The sequence below is a fragment of the Heterodontus francisci genome, chromosome 18 (assembly GCF_036365525.1).
Source record: "Heterodontus francisci isolate sHetFra1 chromosome 18, sHetFra1.hap1, whole genome shotgun sequence".
In the NCBI taxonomy this organism is placed as follows: Eukaryota; Metazoa; Chordata; class Chondrichthyes; order Heterodontiformes; family Heterodontidae; genus Heterodontus; species Heterodontus francisci.
Window position 1 is genome coordinate 50,847,417 of NC_090388.1, and position 21,293 is coordinate 50,868,709.

General features: G+C 45.9%; 1 protein-coding gene and 1 pseudogene across 5 annotated transcripts in view; both read left to right on the forward strand.

Moving 5' to 3' along the window:
• The window catches only part of si:dkey-82f1.1 (DENN domain-containing protein 2A), a 148,697-nt gene that overhangs the window by 105,153 nt on the left and 22,251 nt on the right, over positions 1 to 21,293 (forward strand). For all 5 annotated transcript variants that reach the window (XM_068050732.1, XM_068050730.1, XM_068050729.1 and 2 more), the window contains 5 exons: positions 858 to 967; positions 5,284 to 5,353; positions 5,468 to 5,545; positions 9,089 to 9,229; positions 15,129 to 15,277. In XM_068050732.1, the coding sequence (XP_067906833.1) occupies positions 858 to 967; positions 5,284 to 5,353; positions 5,468 to 5,545; positions 9,089 to 9,229; positions 15,129 to 15,277 (548 nt within the window). The remainder of the gene's footprint in view (positions 1 to 857; positions 968 to 5,283; positions 5,354 to 5,467; positions 5,546 to 9,088; positions 9,230 to 15,128; positions 15,278 to 21,293) is intronic.
• LOC137379908 (U2 spliceosomal RNA) lies at positions 17,729 to 17,863 on the forward strand (annotated as a pseudogene).

Genomic DNA, 21,293 nt, shown 5'->3' on the forward strand with positions numbered 1-21,293 from the left:
AAATATATAACTGTAAAACTATTCATTAACTGAATTTTCTTCTGCAGTAGACATCCATCATTTCAGACTTCCTTCCCTCCTGATCTATTAAGAACGCAACCCTGGATGGCACCGTTTATTTTAGAGAGCTTTAATTTTGCATCAGTCTGGGAACTGATCTGGAACCACCTGACATTATAAGAACAGATTACCTATTGGGATTGCTGTGTGTTTTTCCAGCACCATGTTATCCCAGAGCTGGGCATCTCTAGACTGGCTCCTAGACTGATCATTAGTAATGGTTTCCATTAAAGTGAAAGGCACAGGCAGCTGATCTGTATCAGTGACTTCACTGGAGTGGCTTTAGAGGCAAGGAAATCTAAAATGCCATGACAAACTATTTTATAGAACAGCAAAGATTCTTATAATTACATGTCTCTAACATAGATGCCGATGGTGCACTTTGAACAGAAAGTACTTCGTGGAGACTTGAAAGCTGTGTCAGCAAATGTTTACCTCTGACTTTATGTTGTGGTAAACTTGAAAATTTATGGCTATATTTTCTGGTGCGATTTTATTGATTTCACTTCTGATTGATCAGTAATTTTGTGGTACTGGAGATGTGATTATTGATCGTGTTTCCCAAAAGGCAATATAATATTCCCCAGGGTTAGGAGTGAAGGTATTTTATAGTGAGAGATGAAGTACAGAACATGACGCATGATATGGAACGTGAAACTCGAGTGCAGTGTATACATGTGTGTAAACATATCTATTTGAAATATGATATTAAGCAGTGTGTGCATGCATCATGGTGTATAGTGTGAAGGGTCTGAATATAGCATGGTGTGTAATATGATCTTTTCCCTGTGGTTCAGCTGAATAAACCATTCAAGTTCATGCGGGAAACGGAAGACCAGTTAAAAGTCATCCCGCAGTTCTGCTTCCCTGATGCCAGAGACTGGGCTCCTGTTTCTGAATTTGCCAGGTATATATTTTAATAGATTATGTTCAATCGTTCCTTGTCTCAATTACTGAATGGTGGAGATGAGGGTGGGGGATGGAGGAGGGATGCCTGGTAAAGGTTGAATGTTCATCTGCATCGAGTTTAATGAGTTTCTCCATGGTTGTAAAGTGATTTATTTTTACAAAATTTTCATCTGTTTGTTCCTCTTTGACCTGTATAGATCACTCAAACAATGCTTGGCACTATGGAGAAATAAATAATTTGGTCTAAATGAATGGGCCATTGGCTCTTTGTGTTTGCTAAGACAAGAACTGGCACCTTTCATGTCCTCAGAACATCCCAAAGCACTTCACAGCCAATAAAGTACTTTTGAAGTAGTCACTGTTGTAACATAGGCACACACTGCAACCAATTTGCACACAGCAAGTTCTCAAAAATAACAATGACTATACAATCTGTTTCAATAGTGTTGGTTGAAGGATAAATGTTGTGCAGACTGCAGGAGACTCCCTTGTGCCTCTTTAAACAGTGCCATGTGATCTTTTACATCCATCTGAGAGCAAGAAAGGTCTCAATTTAGTGTTTCATCTGAAAGGCAGCACCCCGATGGTGCAGCACTCCCTCAATACTACACTGAAGTGTTAGCTTAGATGATGTGCTCAAGTCTCTAGAGGACTGCTTGAACCCATGACCTCTGACTCAAGAGGTGGGATTGCTACCACTGAGCCAAGGCTGACACTTGGCTTATTTCTAGCCCACTTGGCTGACATATGGCTTCATGTGACCAATGAAGTACCAATGATCCTCCACACAAAGCCTAGAGTAAATATTTTTATCTGTAGAACATATTACAGTAAAGAATGGGAGAGCAGGATACATGTATTTTTATGGTGAGGGTGTGTTCTAGATGATGATGATGCAGTAAAGGTGTCTTATCGGCGGGAGGTTTGCTAGAGCTCTTTGGGAGGGTTTAAACTAGTTTGGCAGGGGGATGGGAACCGGAGCTACAGATCAGTGGATGGGGTAGCTGTTGAACAGGCAGATACCGAGTGCAGAGAGTCTGTGAGGAAGGTTAGACAATTGACACGACAAAGTTGCAGCCAGTATGATGTGTTGAAGTGTGTCTATTTTAACGCAAGAAGTGTCAGGAATAAGGGTGATGAACTTAGAGCATGGATCAGTACTTGGAGCTACGATGTTGTGGCCATTATGGAGACGTGGATATCACAGGGGCAGGAATGGATGTTGGATGTTCCGGGGTTTAGATGTTTCAAAAGGAATAGGGAGGGAGGTAAAAGAGATGGGGGAGTAGCATTGCTAATCAAGGATAGTATCACAGCTGCAGAAAGGGAGGTCGTCGAGGAGGGTTTGTCTACTGAGTCAGTATGGGTGGAAGTCAGAAACAGGAAAGGAGCAGTCACTTTATTGGGAGTTTTCTATAGACCCCCAAATAGCAACAGAGACACGGAGGAACAGATTGGGAGGCATATTTTGGAAAGATGCAGAAGTAACAGGGTTGTTGTCATGGGTGACTTCAACTTCCCTAATATTGATTGGAACCTCCTTAGTGCAAATAGTTTGGATGGGGCAGTTTTTGTCAGGTGTGTCCAGGAAGGTTTCCTGACTCAATATGTAGATGGGCTGACTAGATGGGAGGCTATGTTGGACTTGGTGCTTGGCAACGAACCAGGCCAGGTGGCAGATCTCTCGGTGGGAGAACGTTTCGGTGATAGTGATCACAACTCCCTGACCTTTACTATAGTCTTGGAGAGGGACAGGAGCAGACGGGATGGGAAAATATTTAATTGGGGGAGGGGGAATTACAATGCTATTAGGCAGGAACTGGGGAGCATAAACTGGGAACAGATGTTCTCAGGGAAATGCACGACAGAAATGTGGAGGTTGTTTAGGGAGCAGTTGCTGCGACTGCTGGATAGATTTGTCCCGATGAGGCAAGGAAGGGATGGTAGAGTGAAGGAACCTTGGATGACAAGAGATGTGGAACAGCTAGTCAAGAGGAAGAAGGAAGCTTACTTAAGGTTGAGGAAGCAAGGATCAGACAGGGCTCCAGAGAATTACAAGGTAGCCAGGAAGGAACTGAAGAATGGACTTAGGAGAGCTAGAAGGGGACATGAAAAAGTCTTGGCGGGTAGGATTAAGGAAAATCCCAAGGCGTTCTACACTTATGTGAGGAACAAGAGGATGGCCAGAGTGAGGGTAGGGCCGATCAGGGATTGTGGAGGGAACTTGTGCCTGGAGTCGGAGGAGGTAGGGGAGGTCCTAAATGGATATCTTGCTTCAGTATTCATTAGTGAGAGGGACCTGGTCGTTTGTGAGGACAGCGTGGAACAGGCTGATATGCTCAAACAGGTTGAGGTTAAGAGGGAGGATGTGCTGGAAATTTTGAAAGACATGAGGACAGATAAGTCCCCGGGGCCAGACTGGATATACCCAAGGATATTACGGGAAGCGAGGGAAGAGATTGCTGCGCCTTTGGCGATGATCTTTGCATCCTCACTGTCCACTGGAGTAGTACCGGATGATTGGAGGGTGGCAAATGTTATTCCCTTGTTCAAGAAAGGGAACAGGGATAACCCTGGGAATTATAGACCAGTCAGTCTTACGTCGGTAGTGGGCAAATTATTGGAGAGGATTCTGAGAGACAGGATTTATGATCATTTGGAAAGGCATGGTTTGATTAGAGACAGTCAGCATGGCTTTGTGAGGGGTAGGTCATGCCTCACAAGCCTTATTGAATTCTTTGAAGATGTGACAAAGCACATTGATGAAAGAAGAGCAGTGGATGTGGTGTATATGGATTTTAGCAAGGCGTTTGATAAGGTTCCCCATGGTAAGTTCATTCAGAAAGTGAGGAGGCATGGGATACAGGGAAAGTTGGCTGTCTGGATACAAAATTGGCTGGCCCATAGAAGACAGAGGGTGGTAGTAGATGGAAAGTATTCAGCCTGGAGCTCGGTGACCAGTGGTGTTCCGCAGGGATCTGTTCTGGGACCTCTGCTCTTTGTGATTTTTATAAATGACTTGGATGAGGAAGTGGAAGGCTGGGTTAGCAAGTTTGCCGATGACACGAAGGTTGCTGGAGTTGTGGATGGTGTGGAAGGCTGTTGTAGGTTGCAATGGGACATTGACAGGATGCAGAGCTGGGCTGAGAAGTGGCAGATGGAGTTCAACCTGGAGAAGTGTGAAGTGATTCATTTTGGAAGGTCGAATTTGAATGCAGAATACAGACTTAGAGACAGGATTCTTGTTAGTGTGGAGGAACAGAGGGATCTTGGGGTCCATGTCCATAGATCGCTCAAAGTTGCCACCCAAGTTGATAGGGTTGTTAAGAAGGCGTATGGTGTGTTGGCTTTCATTAACAGGGGGATTGAGTTTAAGAGCCGCGAGGTTATGCTGCAGCTCTATAAAGCCCTGGTTCGACCACACTTGGAATATTGTGTTCAGTTCTGGTCGCCTCATTATAGGAAGGATGTGGAAGCTTTAGAGAGGGTGCAGAGGAGATTTACCAGGATGCTGCCTGGACTGGAGGGCATGTCTTACGAAGAAAGATTGAGGGAGCTCGGGCTTTTCTCATTGGAGAGAAGGAGGATGAGAGGTGACTTGATAGAGGGGTACAAGATGATGAGAGGCATAGATAGAGTGGATAGCCAGATACTTTTTCCCAGGGTGGAAAGGGCTATCACCAGGGGGCATAATTTTAGGGTGATTGGAGGAAGGTTTCGGGGAGATGTCAGAGGTAGGTTCTTTACACAGAGAGTGGTGGGTGCGTGGAATGCGCTGCCAGCGGTGGTAGTAGAAGCAGATACATTCGGGACATTTAAGCGACTCCTGGATAGGTACATGGATGATAGTAGAATGAAGGGTAGGTAGTTAGTTTGATCTTAGAGTAGGTTAAAGGTTCGGCACAACATCGTGGGCCGAAGGGCCTGTACTGTGCTGTACTGTTCTATGTTCTATATAGTGGGCATGCTGCAGTGAGGATATTTTATAGTGAAGATTGTGCAGCAATGCAGTGTGTGTTAAGTGAGACATTTTACCTGATTTCTCTACTGGAAATGAAACTTTGAACAATGAATGTTATATTGAAATACACGTGTACAAATCCACATTGTGTTGTTTTTTTCCATTTCCATGTGGATGCCATATATGTTGGAGTCCATTAAAATCCCAGTGCTCTTTCACACCAGTTGCAGTACTTGTTCCAAAGCTCCCCACCCCTTTTCACCTTGCTTGAGTTTTTTTCCAGGGCTATGGTTTGTAATAGCTCCGAGTATTCTAACAAATCTTCCTACCTTCGTTGTTTTCCACTCTAACAGTGAAACCTTTTCTTTTGTCCTGACTGGAGAAGATGGGAGCAGACGATTTGGGTATTGCCGGCGCCTGCTGGTAGGGCTACCTTTAAAACCTTATTAAAAATCAAGATTTTAAATCCAAGCCCTTCTGCACTGGCAATGAGACAGTTTCTAGCATGCTAAAAGTTTCATCTTTTCTTCCTTTTAGCCCACTGGGAAGGGGAAACGTTTGCCTGAGGTTTACTGTATCGTCAGCCGGCTGGGTTGTTTCAACCTCTTCTCTAAGGTACGGTCACAGAGCAATTTTAGTCAGGAACTGGCTAGGTGAAATTAATGATCCCCATAGATTGAGAAACTGGATCAACATCTTGTCAATTCCCCACCCTTTTAGACTCGGACTTTGGTGCCTGGGTGTTCCGCTCCCCACTCATCTGAAAATCAGCGCAAAAGAAGCACAGAATTCCATTGGAAACTTTGTGAAAGGATTTTTGATGCTCTTTCTCTCACTAATGCTTAAAATGTACTTGAGAAATTCAAAGTACTTACCTCAACATCAATCCAAGATTGATTGTTCTTGGTTGCCTATAAACCCTTTTGCTGAGCTTGAGTGAACACAGTGGGTCCCTCTCGCTAGTGTGTCTGCTTCATGACACTAGAGACAGTGAGGTCTATGTTTGTTATGTTTGTGTATTGATCAGAAGCCTTCTCTGCCTGTCTTGATGTGTATTTCCTATTTATTTATGAAATGAAAAGGCTTAACAATACAAGAACTATTTGGGATAGAAATGCAAAACTGTACCAATGTGTCTCCTGGCTTGCCGTAGTCATGTGACCTCTACCATGAGGTACTCTGACTGCAGGCAGCCATTACAGTCAGTTTCATTAAACAGAGTACACACCAGACTGGTGTCCTTTGAGCTTGTAACATGGTGTCAGAGTGGAGATGAGATCTGAGTGAAGAGCTGTTGCAAAACACAGCTACGGAACAAAGGCCACAGGAATGGTCAGACTGCGAAAAGCCACAGGAGGCCACAGAAATGGAACAAAGAAACAGATGAAAGCACAGAGTAAGACAATGGCTGCAAATTTTCCTCTGCCTGCGCTGGTCGAAATGAAAGGTGATATGAAGCACAACTGGCAGTTCTTCCGCTCGCTATGACAAAATTACGAAATTGTGACAGATTTAATTAACAAACCAGAGCGGATGCAAGTACCTACACTTTTATCACTGTTGGGGAGAGACTGTTACAAAGTATATTCCACCCTAAATCTCTCTGAGAACAAAAAAAATCTGGATAGCAGAAATTTTGAAAGCCTTGAAGGCACGCTTTGAACACCTTTGAATGTAACTTATGAACGGTAAGTGTTCAATATTAGGGCCCAAAGTGAAAAAGAGTCCATTGATCAATATATGATTGCATTAAAACAGCTCGCAGAATCCTGCGAATTTGCGCAACTGAAAGATGATCTAATTAATGACAGGATCTTATTAGGCACAAGAGATCCCGCAGTGAGCGCACATCTACTGAGAGAGGAGAAACGACTCTCAGGAAAATGATCGACATGTGCAGAAGCGCTGAGGTTGTAAATCAGCAGCTACAGCATATTCATGGCAGAACAGACCAGACGTTGCATTATGCTGATAGACGTTCCAGGCCAAAAGAGCAGAAAGATCACAGACAAAGGGCAGGATACAAATACTGCAGAAGACATCACGCACAGGAAAAGAAGGCATGTCCTGCATGGGCAAGCAGTGTTCTCACTGCAAGAAGCTGACTCATTTTGCACCAAGTGTTTGGCTAGAAGGAAGCACAGCGAGTAGGCACAGGTGGCCACTGGAGAGATATCAGCCGAAGAGTCTGACTAATCCCTGTACAACATACAACAGGTTGGTTCAGACAGCTTGATCGGTGACAAATGGTTTGTGACTGTTGGAATGATGACTGCAGAAGGAGAATATCAAGTCAACATAAAGTGCCAGATAGACACCGGTGCATCATGCAACATCATGACCTTCACAGACCTGTGCAAAGTGGCTCAACATGGCAATCCAAAAATGAAGCCCTCAAAAGTAAGGTTGAGACTTTATGATGGCACCATACTAGTGCCAAAAGGACACATTACTCTGAGAGCCCATTGCAATGACAAGAACAAAGATCTGGAGTTCCAGATCATAGATGGCAAGCAAAAGCCACTCATCTCAGCCGAAGCAAGTCTGAAGCTTGGACTAATAACCCTCAACTTGCAAAACGAGAAAACCCGGAGATGGCCTACAGGAGCGGGTGCTGGCGCTGGAACGAGAACACCTTTGCCAGCTGCAAGGTGATGCAAGTCCTACAGGCAGCGAGGAAGAGAAAGATCTGGCAATTGTATGCTCAGGCGCTCGAGGTGGAGGCTATGGGAAAGGAACGCTCAGATTCCGCAAAGCAGGCAGACAAAATAAAGGTGAAATGGCAGAAAGCCAAATTTCATTTTGACAGAACTGCCGAGCCATTGCCAAAATTGAGCATTGGAGAGCTAGTCAGGGTACAAACCTTCAAAGTGCTCAACATGAGTCAGCCCAAATTGCAGCTTGAGACCTACGTAGAGCAGTTGTCACCTTGCTCATATGCGGTGGCAGTGAAGGATCAGAGATACTGTCACAACCGCAGGCACGCACACAAAACTGGAGAAGATGTTCCTTCACGGTAGACGGCCAATCAGGAAGATGAGAACTCACCAACTGCACAGACCACAGAATAATCATCAGCCCCAGAAATTCACAGCACCCCAACAACGGAAATGGAACAACAACAGTTACTACGACAACAAGTGACTAGGGAACGACACTCGCCGGAGAAGGAAAATCAACCAGATGAACAACCAACGACAAAGTGCACACGCACCATTAAAACACCAGCACGATTTAATGACTGTGTGCCATGCATGTGCAGAGACTGACAAGAATGATGAACTACTAATGCATGAGAACAGTAGTGTGTATAGTGGGTAACTTGGGGAACTCGCAGTGTAAATGATGATGCATGCAAATTTTTGGGGGGTTTTTTGTATGAAAAGGGGGATGTTTGGGATAGATATGCATTACGGTACCAATGTGCCTCCTGGCTTGCTGTAGTCATGTGACCTCTACCATGCGGTACTCTGGCTGCTGGCAGCCATTACAGTCAGTTTCATTAAAGACAGAGTACACACCAAACTGGTGACCTGTGCACATTCCAACCTAACCGCCAGTGCCCATTGTGATCATTCCAACGATCCATTGCTCATTGCAGCTTTGCACTTATTACCTCAATGTTGACTGGATAGTCAATCCAATTGGTAACACTCAACCCAATCTGTATGTGTCTGATGCAAATTAACCCATTGTGTCCTCTTTCACCCTGCTCAATCCTTGCTGTCTTTTCTGCCATACAAGTCTAAATGTGAACTCAGTAGCATCTGAGTGAGCTTCTTTCTACAGTCACAATAGAGCAGATACACTTCAAACTATATTTAGTCTGTTATGGTGTAATTGTTTATAACCTTTTACAGCTGCCTTGAGTAACTCAGACTATCTGCGCCTGTCTGTCATTTGCAGTAATGTGTTTACATAACTTACTTTCACCAGAAACTAAATATTAGAACAGAAATATTAAATACCCTTATCTCCGAGGCCTTGGATTTCAAAGCAATAAATTTAAGAGGTGCTACAATCATGGGATGTTTGACAGAATGTCACAGCTTTTTGTGCCTCTTCTTAATTTATGTCATTCCTGTTCAGTCCAGTCTGGCTTTCTTTTTTCTCAATAAGATGAAGACTAATCTGTTTCTCTTTGCTGTCGTATTGCAGATCCTGGATGAGGTGGAGAAGCGGCGAGTGATTTCCCCTGCCCTTGTTCAGCCATTCATGAGAAGCATAATAGAAGCTCCATTCCCTGCTCCAGGGCGAACCATCACTGTTAGAAACTTCCTTCCAGGATCAGGGAATGAGGTAAAGGAAAATCTCATATCTTGCTCCAAACTTCCTGATGTTGGGTGCATTTTAATCTTTGTGTTTTCTTAATTCAAACAAGAACCGATTTTTAAAAAATTGGGGAGTGAAATTGGACACGGGCAGGATCACAAAACGGCGAGAATGGCTTTAGCTGCCTGTTAGACGACATGTCCAATATTCAATTCTGTTGAAGTTAATGGACATGTATCAGGCAGCCAATGAGATACCACCTGTTTTGTGTCTCCACCACTGTCCAATTTCACTTCACAATGTTTCCTTTTTACTATGACATTTCCCTCCATGCTTTCTTCAAATTTCTTATTGAAATGTAGAATCGTACAAGAAATATAAAGTGTCATTTCCTCATTCTGTACAGAACAGTTCAACATTTTTCTTAATTGATTTTTTTCTTTCAAGTTTGAACCACAGTGAAAGTTTTCACAGAAAACAATATCACTGCCTGCTGAGATCATCTCCTGAGTCTGGAGAAACAGTACCTCAAGTAACCCATTAAGTCCACAACAAACTGCTATTGGTATAGAACACTGTCTCCGGGCTGGAACATTCCATTCACCAAGTTACTTTTCAATTATAGAGCCAAGTTACCCAAAGTCGAACCAGCAGCTACCACCCCTTCACTTTGGCACCTCCACCCTCGGTCCTGTAAGATTTCTGGACGTGCTTCGCCTCATTACCTCCTCTGATTTCAGATTCAACTTCTACATCTCTATTACTGAAAGTTGTTTCTAATAAACTGCTTAACATTTAATGTAAAACACATTTTGCCCCTCAAAAACTCTTAACTCTCTACAAAGCAAAGTTTGCCCAAATCCCAACAGACTCCTGGGGAGGCGGTGGCGTAGTCGTATTGTCACTGGACTAGTAACCCAGAGAACCAGGGTATTTCTCTGGGGACATGGGTTCAAATCCCACCACAGCAGAAGGTGGAATTTGAATTCAATTAAGAGATCTGGAATTTTAAAAAAGCTAATCTAATGATGGGCATGAAACCATTGTCGATTGTTGTAAAAACCCATCTGGTTTACTAATGTCCTTTAGGGAAGGAAATCTACTGTCCTTACCTGGTCTGGCCTACATGTGACTCCAGACCCACAGCAATGTGGTTGACTCTTAACTGCCCTCTGAAATAGCCTGGCAAGCCACTCAGTTGTATCTAACCGTTACGAAGTCAATAAAACAGAATGAAACCTGACGGATCACCCGGCATCAACCTAAGCACCGGAAATTACAATGGCAAACCCAGCCTTGTCGACCCTGAAAAGTCCTCTTTACTAACATATGGGGGCTTGTTCCAAAGTTGGGAGAGCTGTCCCACAGGCTAGTCAAGCAACAGCCTGACATAGCACGGAATCATACCTTACAGACATTGTCCCAGACATTGCCATCACCATCCCTGGGTATGTCCTGTCCCACCGGCAGGACAGACCCAACAGAGGTGGCAAAACACTGGTATACAGTTGGGAGGGAGTTGCCCTGGGAGTCCTCAACATCAACTCTGGACCCCATGAAGCCTCATCGCACCAGGTCAAACATGGGCAAGGAAACCTCCTGTTGATTACCACCTACTGCCCCCCCTCAGCTGATGAATCAGTACTCCTCCATGTTGATCACCATTTGGAGGAAGCACTGAGGATGGTAAGGGCGCAGAATGTACACTAGGTGGGGGACTTCAATGTCCATCGCCAAGAGTGGCTCGGTAGCCCTACTACTGACCAAGCTGGCCAAGTCCTAAAGGACATAGCTGTTAGACTGGGTATGCGGCAGGTGGTGAGGGAACCAACAAGAGGGAAGGAAAAACATACTTGACCTCGTCCTCACCAATCTGTCTGCTGCAGATGCATCTGTTCATGACCGTATTGGTCGGAGTGACCACTGCACAGTCCTGTGGAGATGAAGTCCCGCTTTCACATTGAGGATACCCTCCATCGTGTTGTGTGGCACTATCACTGTGCTAAACGGGATAGATTTTGAAAAGATCTAGCAATGCAAAACTGGGCATCCATGAGGCGCTATGGACTATCAGCAGCAGAAGAATTGTACTCAACCACAATCTGTAACCTCATGGCTCGGCATATTCCCCACTCTAGCATTACCATCAAGCCAGGAGACCAACCCTGGTTCAATGAAGAGTGCAGGAGGGCATGCCAGGAGCAGCACCAAATGTACCTCAAAATGAGGTGTCAACCTGGTGAAGCTACACTACAGGACTACTTGCATGCCAAACTGCATAAGCAGCATGCGATAGACAGAGCTAAACGATCCCATCACCAACAGATCAGATCTAAGCTCTGTAGTCCTGCCACATACAGCTGTGAATGGTGGTGGACAATTAAACAACTAACTGGAGGAGGTGTGTCCACAAATATCCCCATCCTCAAATTTGGGGGAGCCCAGCACATCAGTGCGAAAGATACGGCTGAAGCATTTGCAACAATCTTCAGCCAAAGGTGCCAAGTTGATGATCCATCTCGGCGTCCTCCTGAAGTCCCCAGCATCACAGATGCCAGACATCAGCCAATTCAATTCACTCCGTGTGATATCAAGAAACGACTGAAGGCACTGGATACTGCAAAGGCTTTGGACCCTGACAATGTTCCGGCAATAGTACTGAAGACCTGTGCTCCAGAACTTGCCTCGCCCCTAGCCAAGCTGTTCCAGTACAGCTACAACACTGGCATTAACCCGGCAACGTGGAAAATTGCCCAGGTATATCCTGTACACAAAAAGCAGGGCAAGTCCAACCCGGCCAATTACTGTCCCATCTGTCTACTCTTAATCATCAATAAAGTGCTGGAAGGTGTCATTGACAGTGCTATCAAGCAGCACTTGCTTAGCAATAACCTGCTCAGTGATGCTCAATTTGGGTTCCGCAAGGGCCACTCAGCTCCTGACCTTATTGCAGCCTTGGTTCAAACATGGAGAAAAGAGCTGAACTCTAGAGGTGAGGGGAGAGTGACTGCCTGTGACATCAAGGCATCATTTGACCGACAAGGGCATCAAGGAGCCCTAGCAAAAGTGAAGTCAATATGAATCCGGGTGAAAACTCTCCGCTGGTTGGAGTCATACCTAGCGCAAAGGAAGATGGTTGTTGGTCAATCATCTCAGCTCAAAGACGTCACTGCAGGAGTTCCTCAGGGTAGGGTCCAGGCCCAACCATCTTCAGTTGCTTCATCAATGACCTTCCTTCAATCATAAGTTCAGAAGTGGGGATGTTCGCTGATGATTGCACAATGTTCAGCACCATTCGTGACTCCTCAGATACTGAAGCAGTCCATGTAGAAATGCAGCAAGACCTGGACAATATCCAGGCTTGGGCTGATAAGTGGCAAGTAACATTCATGCCACACAAGTGCCAGGCAAAGACCATCTCCAACAAGAGAGAATCTAACCTTCTCCCCTTGACATTCAGTGGTATTATGATCGCTGAATCCCCCAATATCAACATCCTAGGGGTTACCATTGACCAGAAATTGAATTGGAGTAGCCATATAAATACCATGGCTACAAGAGCAGGTCTGAGGCTAGGAATCCTGCCTCACATCCTGACTCCCCAAAGCCTGTCCACCATCTACAAGGCACAAGTCAGGAGTCTGATGGAATACTTTCCATTTGCCAGGATTGGTGCAATTCCAACAACACTCTAAGTTCGACACCATCCAGGACAAAGCAGCCCGCTTGATTGGCATCCCATCCACAAATATTCACTCCCTCCACCATCGCCGCACAGTAGCAGCATTGTGTACCATCTACAAGATGCACTGCAGCAACGCACCAAGGCTTCTTAGACAGCACCTTCCAAACCTGCGACCTCTACCAACCAGTAGGACAAGGGCAGCAAATACATGGGAACACCACCACCTGCAAGTTCCCCTCCAAGTCACACACCATCCTGACTTGGAACTATATCGACGTTCCTTCACTGTTGCTGGGTCAAAATCCTGGAACTCCCATCCTCACAGCACTGTGGGTGTACCTAACTCACATGGACTGCAGTGGTTCAAGAAGGCAGCTCACCACCACCTTTTCAAGGGCAATTAGGGATGGGCAATAAACGCTAGCCTAGCCAGCGATGCCCACATCTCATGAATAAATGAAGTTTAAAAAGAACTCGTGGAGAGGATACAAGGAAACACTTGTTATCTGATGTACAATTTTTCTCTCTCATGTTTCTCTCTGCCTCTGTTTCTCTCTTACCAGATCTGGTCAGTGCTCCTCTGAACTTTCTTTCCCTACATCCTCACTGTGTTGATATGAAGATTCATTATACATACCTACTGTAACTCATTCTTTCTTCAAGCCTTAGAACTGTGGAATTTCTGTCTTCCTTCCTTGTACAGGTTTTTAAAACCCAAGTTGACATGATCTTAATATTCTGGATTTATCTCATCTTCTCCCTTGTCCTTTTTAGCCTTTGTGGTGTTCTGCCCTAAGGGCTTGTGTCTTCATTTAGGTTTCTCAATAATAAAAAAAACTGTTCATTAGTTTTCCACTAGCCATATTCTTGAAGAGATGCTGTGGCCTTTAATCCTTTTCTATCCCTGTGTCAAGGCTGCCAGGTCAGTTTGAATGAAGATGAGGCTGAGAGATTGAGAGGTCCAGCTACCAAGGACCTGGAACGCAAAGCATCTATCCATCTCATTTGACTTCCAATGTGATATATGTGGTTACATATGTACATTTAGGATTGGGCCCTGTTGACTTGATAGGAGACACCAGACTGTCTCCATACATTCTCTATGGGGCTCACTCTAGGACAACGCAATAGAACTTTCTGAAAACTGAGTAATGTTAAAATATTTCTGGTATGTAGCACATGGCCCAGAAGTATTCTAATCTGCTCTGAAGCCATATGTGAGGATCTGAGAATACAAGAGCTGTCATGGTGACATGTTTAGTATCTAGAGGAGCCTGCAATGGAGTAAATAGGTAACATAGTAATACTGCTTTGCTGATTGCATCCACTGGTGAAAATCTTAATTGTTATCACAGTTTAAGTAGCGATATTGTTAAAGCATGAAGCCACTTTATAAAACTGTTTGAACTGTTCCAAGCAATGACAGTGACTGGCAATCCACACTCCTCTCCCCAGTAGAAAAACATGGTAGTTGTCTGAATAGAGATAGAATCATAGAAATTTACAGTACAGAAGGAAACCATTTGGCCTGTTGTGTCTGTGCTGGCTGAAAAATATCTAGCAAGCTTAAACCCATTTTCCAGCTCTTGGTCTGTACCCCTGTAGGTTACAGTACCTTAAGTGCATATTCTTTTCAAGTATGATGAGGTTTTCTGCCAATATCACCTTTTCAGACAGTGAGTTCCAGACCCCCACCATCCTCTGGGTGAAAAGAAAATCTCCTCAACTCTCCTTTAATGCTTCTATCAATTACTTTAAATCTATGACCCTTGGTTATTGACCTCTGCTGAGGGATATAGGTCTTTCCTATCCACTCTATCTAAGCCCCTCCATAATTTTATATACCCGAATTAAATCTCCTCTTGACCTCCTCTGTTCCAAACCCAATAACCCCAGCCTATCTGATTTTTACTGATAGCTAAAATTCTCCAGTCCTACAACATCCTTGTAAAACTCCTCTGTACCCTCCCTAATGGGATCACATCCCTCCTGTAATGCACTGACCAGAATTGTATGTCATACTCTAATTATGGTCTAACTAGTGTTTTATACAACTCTAGAATAACCTCCCTGCTATTATATTCTATGATATGGTACATTATTTATATTATATAAAATATATTAGATTTGGAGAAAGATTATTCCTGCCTGTTCCATAAACTGAACCTGCCAAAAAATGTCTGATAGCTAGTGACAACTTTGCTTCTGATGCAGTGCTTTGACAGGTGTCCTCTTCTGCAGGTGATCCAGCTGTGCAGACCCTTGGACTCCCGTTTGGAGCACGTGGACTTCGAGTGTCTCTTTTTGTCGCTGACCATCCGCCAGCTGATTAAAGTCTTTGCTTCACTTCTACTAGAAAGAAGGGTGATTTTCACAGCAGATAAACTCAGGTGGCTAATAGTCATTGCTGTCATTTACAATGAAACATAGTAGACAAAAAAAAACAGCCAACTGGGAGCTACCGGAGATTCTGTGGCTAGTCAACAGCGGCTGTCCCTTCACCCTAATGGTATTCCTAAATGCACCCAAATCACACCACCTGCTGGTTAATTATAGAACCTATCTGTGATATATACCATCTGATATATAAGGGGCAATGGATATTTGATATATATACAGAACATGTGTATACATTGTACATTAGTCATCCCGTTTATATACTAACTACAGGAATCCGAGGAGGCTTGTGGGAGGCCTTGCATGTGCTGCTATCTTGAGGGACAGTCTTGTGCCTTATTACCGCACCATGAGTGCTGGAGATTACGTCTGCATGGCCACTGACCTATGGGGAAGCAAACCAGATATGAGATCAGTGAAACCCCATGAGATACTTGTTATAGCATAGCCCCAATCACTTGAAGGTTGGAAGGAAATGGCCCCTCCCATCAAATCTCTATGGCAGCGGTCTGAATGTGTGTATGGCAAAAGCACAGACTGTCTTTGGGCCTCTATCATGGGCACTGCCTGCATATGTCCCTGAAGCTGTCGAGGCACCAGGGTAGACTACGCTGCTCCAAAGCAATCCATCAGGGGGGCCACAAATGCTGATAGTGGATTCCTCCAGTTGACCCACAATGTGCTGCACAGTTGTCTGCACATGTGCTTTGCATTATGGAAATGTTCTTATTTTAAAAGTTGAGGGCCTCTGAGATATGGGTCTCCAGGTTCTTCCGCTGAGGGTCAACATCTCCTGATCCTCATGTTTGACCCACTGTTCCTCCTTCCCACTTGTACTCTCTGCGTCACCTTGTGTACTTGCTTCTGGTTTCCAGCTGGATATTTCTGGGCTGGTGTTTGAAATGAAGAGAGTGATGGACAGTGGGTGTAATAGAGTTTGGGAAGAACCTGAAGTAAAGGGGTCTAGTTCTGCTTCCTCCTCTGCTTCTTCAGATGCAACTTGAGGTGGAAAAGAAGGTTAGACTGAGTTGTGAAGGAGCAGAGTTCACATAAGGGTTTTATGATGTAATTTGCTGCTGGGTATTACAAGGTATAAAAGAATGAGAAAGGGGAAAAGCAGAATGTCACCCAAATCTACAGTTGGTATCTGCCTTCTCACAACCCTGATTCATTGTGATGCCTTTCTCCCCAAGAGCTCCAATGCTTTCTGCTGTGGTGAAGGAGAAAGTGAAGGTTTGTTGGTGATCGTTTCCAGCTGTAATCAGCTACATTGTTCTCACAAAAAGAAAAACGAAGGGGCTAAAATAGTTTCAGTAACTTATGAGATGCAATAAAACCCAAGTGTCTGCATGGAACCATAAAGGGAATACTAAAAGGCAAATGGATAGGAGTTACACTCCATGTGATTGCATACACGGCTGTGAATGAAGGAATATTTGAAAAATGGAAACTGAAGGTGTAAAGAGCACTGCACTATCTCATGGGCACTTCAACACAGTGAGAGGAAGTTAGTTGTATGTAGCAGGACATCAGAATCATAGCTTGTCGCTCCAAAACCATATGCTTAGAACAATCCATTCTAGAAGGCATGACGGTCTCATCTTGATCTGGTGAAGTTATTAAACATTTTGTGGTATTGAGTGGTGGTGTGCCAAATACTAGAATTGGCACTGGCTGCCCTGATGACCCCTTCCACTTGTCCACTACTGCTATCCTTGAGGCCCTCAACCAGTCAGTGCCAAACAGTCTCCTGCAGGAGCACTTCGACATCTGCATCTGTAAATGAGGGAAAGGGGTGGGTACTCTGTGGCCTGAGTAGATCTGTCTAATATTTCCAACCATCAGACGACCTGGTTTGCAGCGATTAGATCTTTATGACTGAGAATGTGGAGCCATCAATCGTTATGAAAGATATGTACGTTGAAGAGGTCATCATAGTCAAGATATGAAGGAGCCAATTGCTCTAGCAAGGGGAGTGGAGGGGACAGAATCTCAAATAATTGAATTTCTTTTGTAAAATATATTTTAAAAAATGAGCACTTGAAACGCCATAAGCATACAAGGCTACGGGCCAAGTGCTGGAAAATGGGATTAGAATAGGTAGGTGCTTGATGGCCAGCACAAACACAATGGGCCGAAGGGCATGTTTCTGTGCTGTATGACTCTATGACCCTACTGCAGGCTTTTAGGATTATCCCAACCTAAATCCTGAGCTCCCAGTGAGAGGCATTTCCAGTGACCAGAACTTGTCCAGAGTATTTTAACCAAATTTACCCCAGGAACTAGAGAGGAGCGAGTGCCAGTATGACTGGGGGGGGGGGGGGGATGCCTGCTGAGAGCGACTCCCTGCCCTTGCTGCCAACCACCCCCACAACCCCTCCCGCCATCACTCACCTGTGGCCTGGGTCCATTGACGATCCTGGGCCTCAGGGTGCACTACTGGCATCATTTCTCAGCCTTTTGGCTAAGATCGAGTGTAGTATCTGTTCTTATCAGTACTTACTTGGCAGGGGAGAAACCAGGATCAGTGGCTTTTGATCCTGGTTATGCTTTGAGTAAAATGGCTATAACCAATCTTCGAGCTTCAGTCCAGGGAGTGCATAACACTGTTCGGGTGGTGGTGAAGGACAAGGATGGAGATGCACCGGTTGATCGCACCTTCTTCATCAAGAAAATCCTCATCGATTGCTGTGGATTCCAAGTTACGGACATCTTCTGCCTGCAGGATTTCCCCAGCAGTGGATATTTCGGCGTAACGTTCAAAAATGTGGCTGGATGCGTGAAGTTCCTGAAGGCGTTCAAGGAGAAAGGGAACCTGGCACCGCTATCGATCCTCACAGTGGAGCCACTCTTCATGCTTCCGTCACAACGTGACTGGATGCTGACAATTCACCTCTACAGCCCCCATGTTCCTGTGGTGGATGTACTCCCCTTTCTCGCCAGATAGGTGGCCGGCAGCAGCACTGATGTCAAGGACCCATTTGGGATTTGGACCAGCAAGCGGCAGGTCAAGGTGACCTTGAAGGTTGATGCCAATGGAGCCATCATCCACCCTCCCTCCAGTTTCGCTACCGGGGGAAGTCGAGGCTTCTGGGTCTACGCTGGGCAGCCCAGAGTTTTTCGCACCTGTGGAAAATCTGCTCATGTGGCAGCTAACTGCAGCACAGTCGTCTGCAAGAACTGCAAGAAGGAAAGCAATCAGACCAAGGACTGTAAGCAGAGTAAGTGTTGCAACTTGTGCGGTGCAGCAGGCCACCTCTGCAAACCCTGCCCCAAACGCTGCCTCAGTTATGCTCAGGTGGCAAGGTCCAAGGAAAGGCCGGGCGAAGGAACGACTAAGGCGTCCAGTGCTGGAAAGGAGACAAGCAACCCTCTCCGCAGTGAGGAAAGTCTACCTGAGAAGGAGAAGAAAGGGGAGGCAGCTGAAACCAGCAACCCAGCACCTACCCTGCGCCCAGAAACCCCTCCTCCACAGACAGAATCAATGGAGGAGGAGGCAGCAGATGGACAAACAGGTCAGTGGCAAGTGGTACAAAGGAAAACCACAAAGCAAAAACCTCCAAAAGCGGAACAGGCCACCACCCAAACCAGTGGCAAGAGGATGCTACCATCTGAGACAGACTACAGCAGCTCCTCTTCACTGGACGAGGAAGTGCTGGAACGACGGCACCTTCAAAAGAGGCGGCAGAACTCCAAGGAGCTGGAAGATAAAGCCCCCCAGCCCCCGGGCACTGGATGCTATGATGGACCTGGCGTGCCCCAAACCCAAAGCGCCAAACCTAGCGACATGGCCAGCGCATCCCAGCTCCAGGACACCGAGAGCAAAGACATGTCTGGCGCACCTCAGCTCCGGGAAGCCGGGAGCAGTGATGTTTTCGAGGAGGAACAGAGGGGAACAGCAGAGGACAGCCCAATCCTTGCTGCCTACAAGACACCGCCCCCCTCTCCCCCCCCCCCCCCCCCCCTGCCAGATCACCCCAGCGGAACAACCCCTGCATGAAAAACCAGGAGGGGTTTCTGAGCCCAACTATTGTGAAACAGCTTGCGTACACTATGGGTACGCAGGAACATCCCGAAGGACTGGGACTAGCAAGGACAAATGGTATGGGAAGCAACAACCAACTTAAAAAAATGGGTATAAGGATTGCTTCAATTAATGTGCGTGGCATTAAATCCACTACGCGATGTGTTTCAACCTTGGATTACCTTGCCAAGGTCAAAGCCGATCTACTGTTTCTGCAGGAGTGTGGAATACCACACCTCAGCACCTACAGGCAATGGTTGCGATGGTGGTCCCACGGACCATTAATCTGGTTGGGGGTAATGATTCCCGTTCCTCCGGCCTGGGTATTCTGCTGCGGGGAGGTAACTTCACCATCTCCGAAATTAAGGAGGTGGTGGGCGGTCGCCTCCTCGTAGCAGATGTAATGTACAACAATGCTCCACTCCGGTTGATCAACGTGTACGCCCCCGTTCAATGCAGCGAGCGGCTGACCGTCTTCCAGCAGCTCCCACTGCTGCTGGCGACGTCCAGGCCGGTCATCCTAGGCGGTGACTTCAACTGCATCATCGATGAAGCTGGACAATCCTTCAGAGACGACAGCAAACTGGACACTATGTCCAGATTCCTAATAGAAACAATAAAAGATGCCAAACTGCACGACGTCTTCAGCAAACCTGCAGACGGAGCGCAGCGTAGATACACATGGTCAAGAACGGACGGGTCTGCCTGTTCCAGGATTGACTTCCCGTTTGTGTCCCGTGCTGTCAGATCCACCGACGTCAAGCCGATGTTCTTCTCCGACCATTGTCTCTTACTGGCTGACTGTCACTTACAGGACGACCAGCAGGTTGGCAGGGGGATATGGAAGCTCAATGCTACACTGCTAACCCCAGAGAACGTTGAGGAACTCAAAAGGGATTACAAAGGTTGGAGGACCGTGAAACCCCTCTATGAGTCTCCAGTTCACTGGTGGGAGGCGATCAAGGAAAACATCAAGAGGTTCTTTATCTTCAAAGGTGTTCAGAGGGTGAGAGAAAGACAGAGAGAAATGTCCCAACTCCAGAGAAGTATGCAAAATCTGCTCTGGCTGCAGACTATAGGGGTCGAGGTCAAGGAGGACCTCCATGAGGTGAAGAGCCAGCAGGCCTCGCTCTTTGCCATGGAGGCCTCCAAGATCATCATCTGGTACAGAGTCCGCTCCATTGAGCAGGATGAGACGTGCTCGCATTACTTCTTCCAAAAGGTACACAGAGAGAGCTCTGTTATCAGCAGCCTGAAGGAAGAGGATGGCTCAGTAACGTCTTCGCAGTCCGACATACTAAGGATCAGCAAATCCTTTTATGCTGGGCTAAGCCCACAGACAGCAGAGCCTCCCAGTCCTTCCTGTCATCTATCACAGAGGTCTTAGATGACAGCAGGAGGGAGAGCCTGGACAAACTGCTAACTCTGGACGAGCTGACAAAGCTGTCAAGTCCTTCAAGATGAGTAAAACTCCCAGAAGCGATGGCTTACCGGTTGAGTTGTATTCGGCCCTGTGGGACTGGGTCGGCCCAAACCTGCTGGAAGTATACGAGAGTATGCTCCTGGCTGGCAGCATGTCAGTATCCATGAGGAAAGGCATCATCACCCTCATCTATAAGCGGAAGGAGGAGAGGGCAGAAATCAGAAATTGGCGGCCCATCTCACTGCTTAATGTTGACTACAAGATTCTGTCCAAAGTCATAGCCAGTCGAGTCAAGTCTGCTCTGGAGTTGGTGATCCACCCTGATCAGACCTGTACTATACCCGGCAGGAAGATCTCTGATAGTCTCGTGCTACTCGGGGATACGATCGCTATGTACGGGACAGGAGGGTGGACACCTGCCTCATCAGCCTGGACCAGGAGAAAGCTTTTGACCGGGTATCGCACACCTACACGATGGACGTGCTTTCAAAATGGGGTTTGGGGAGGGAATCTGCAATTGGATCAAACAGCTCTACACAAACATCAGTAGCGCAGTCTCAAT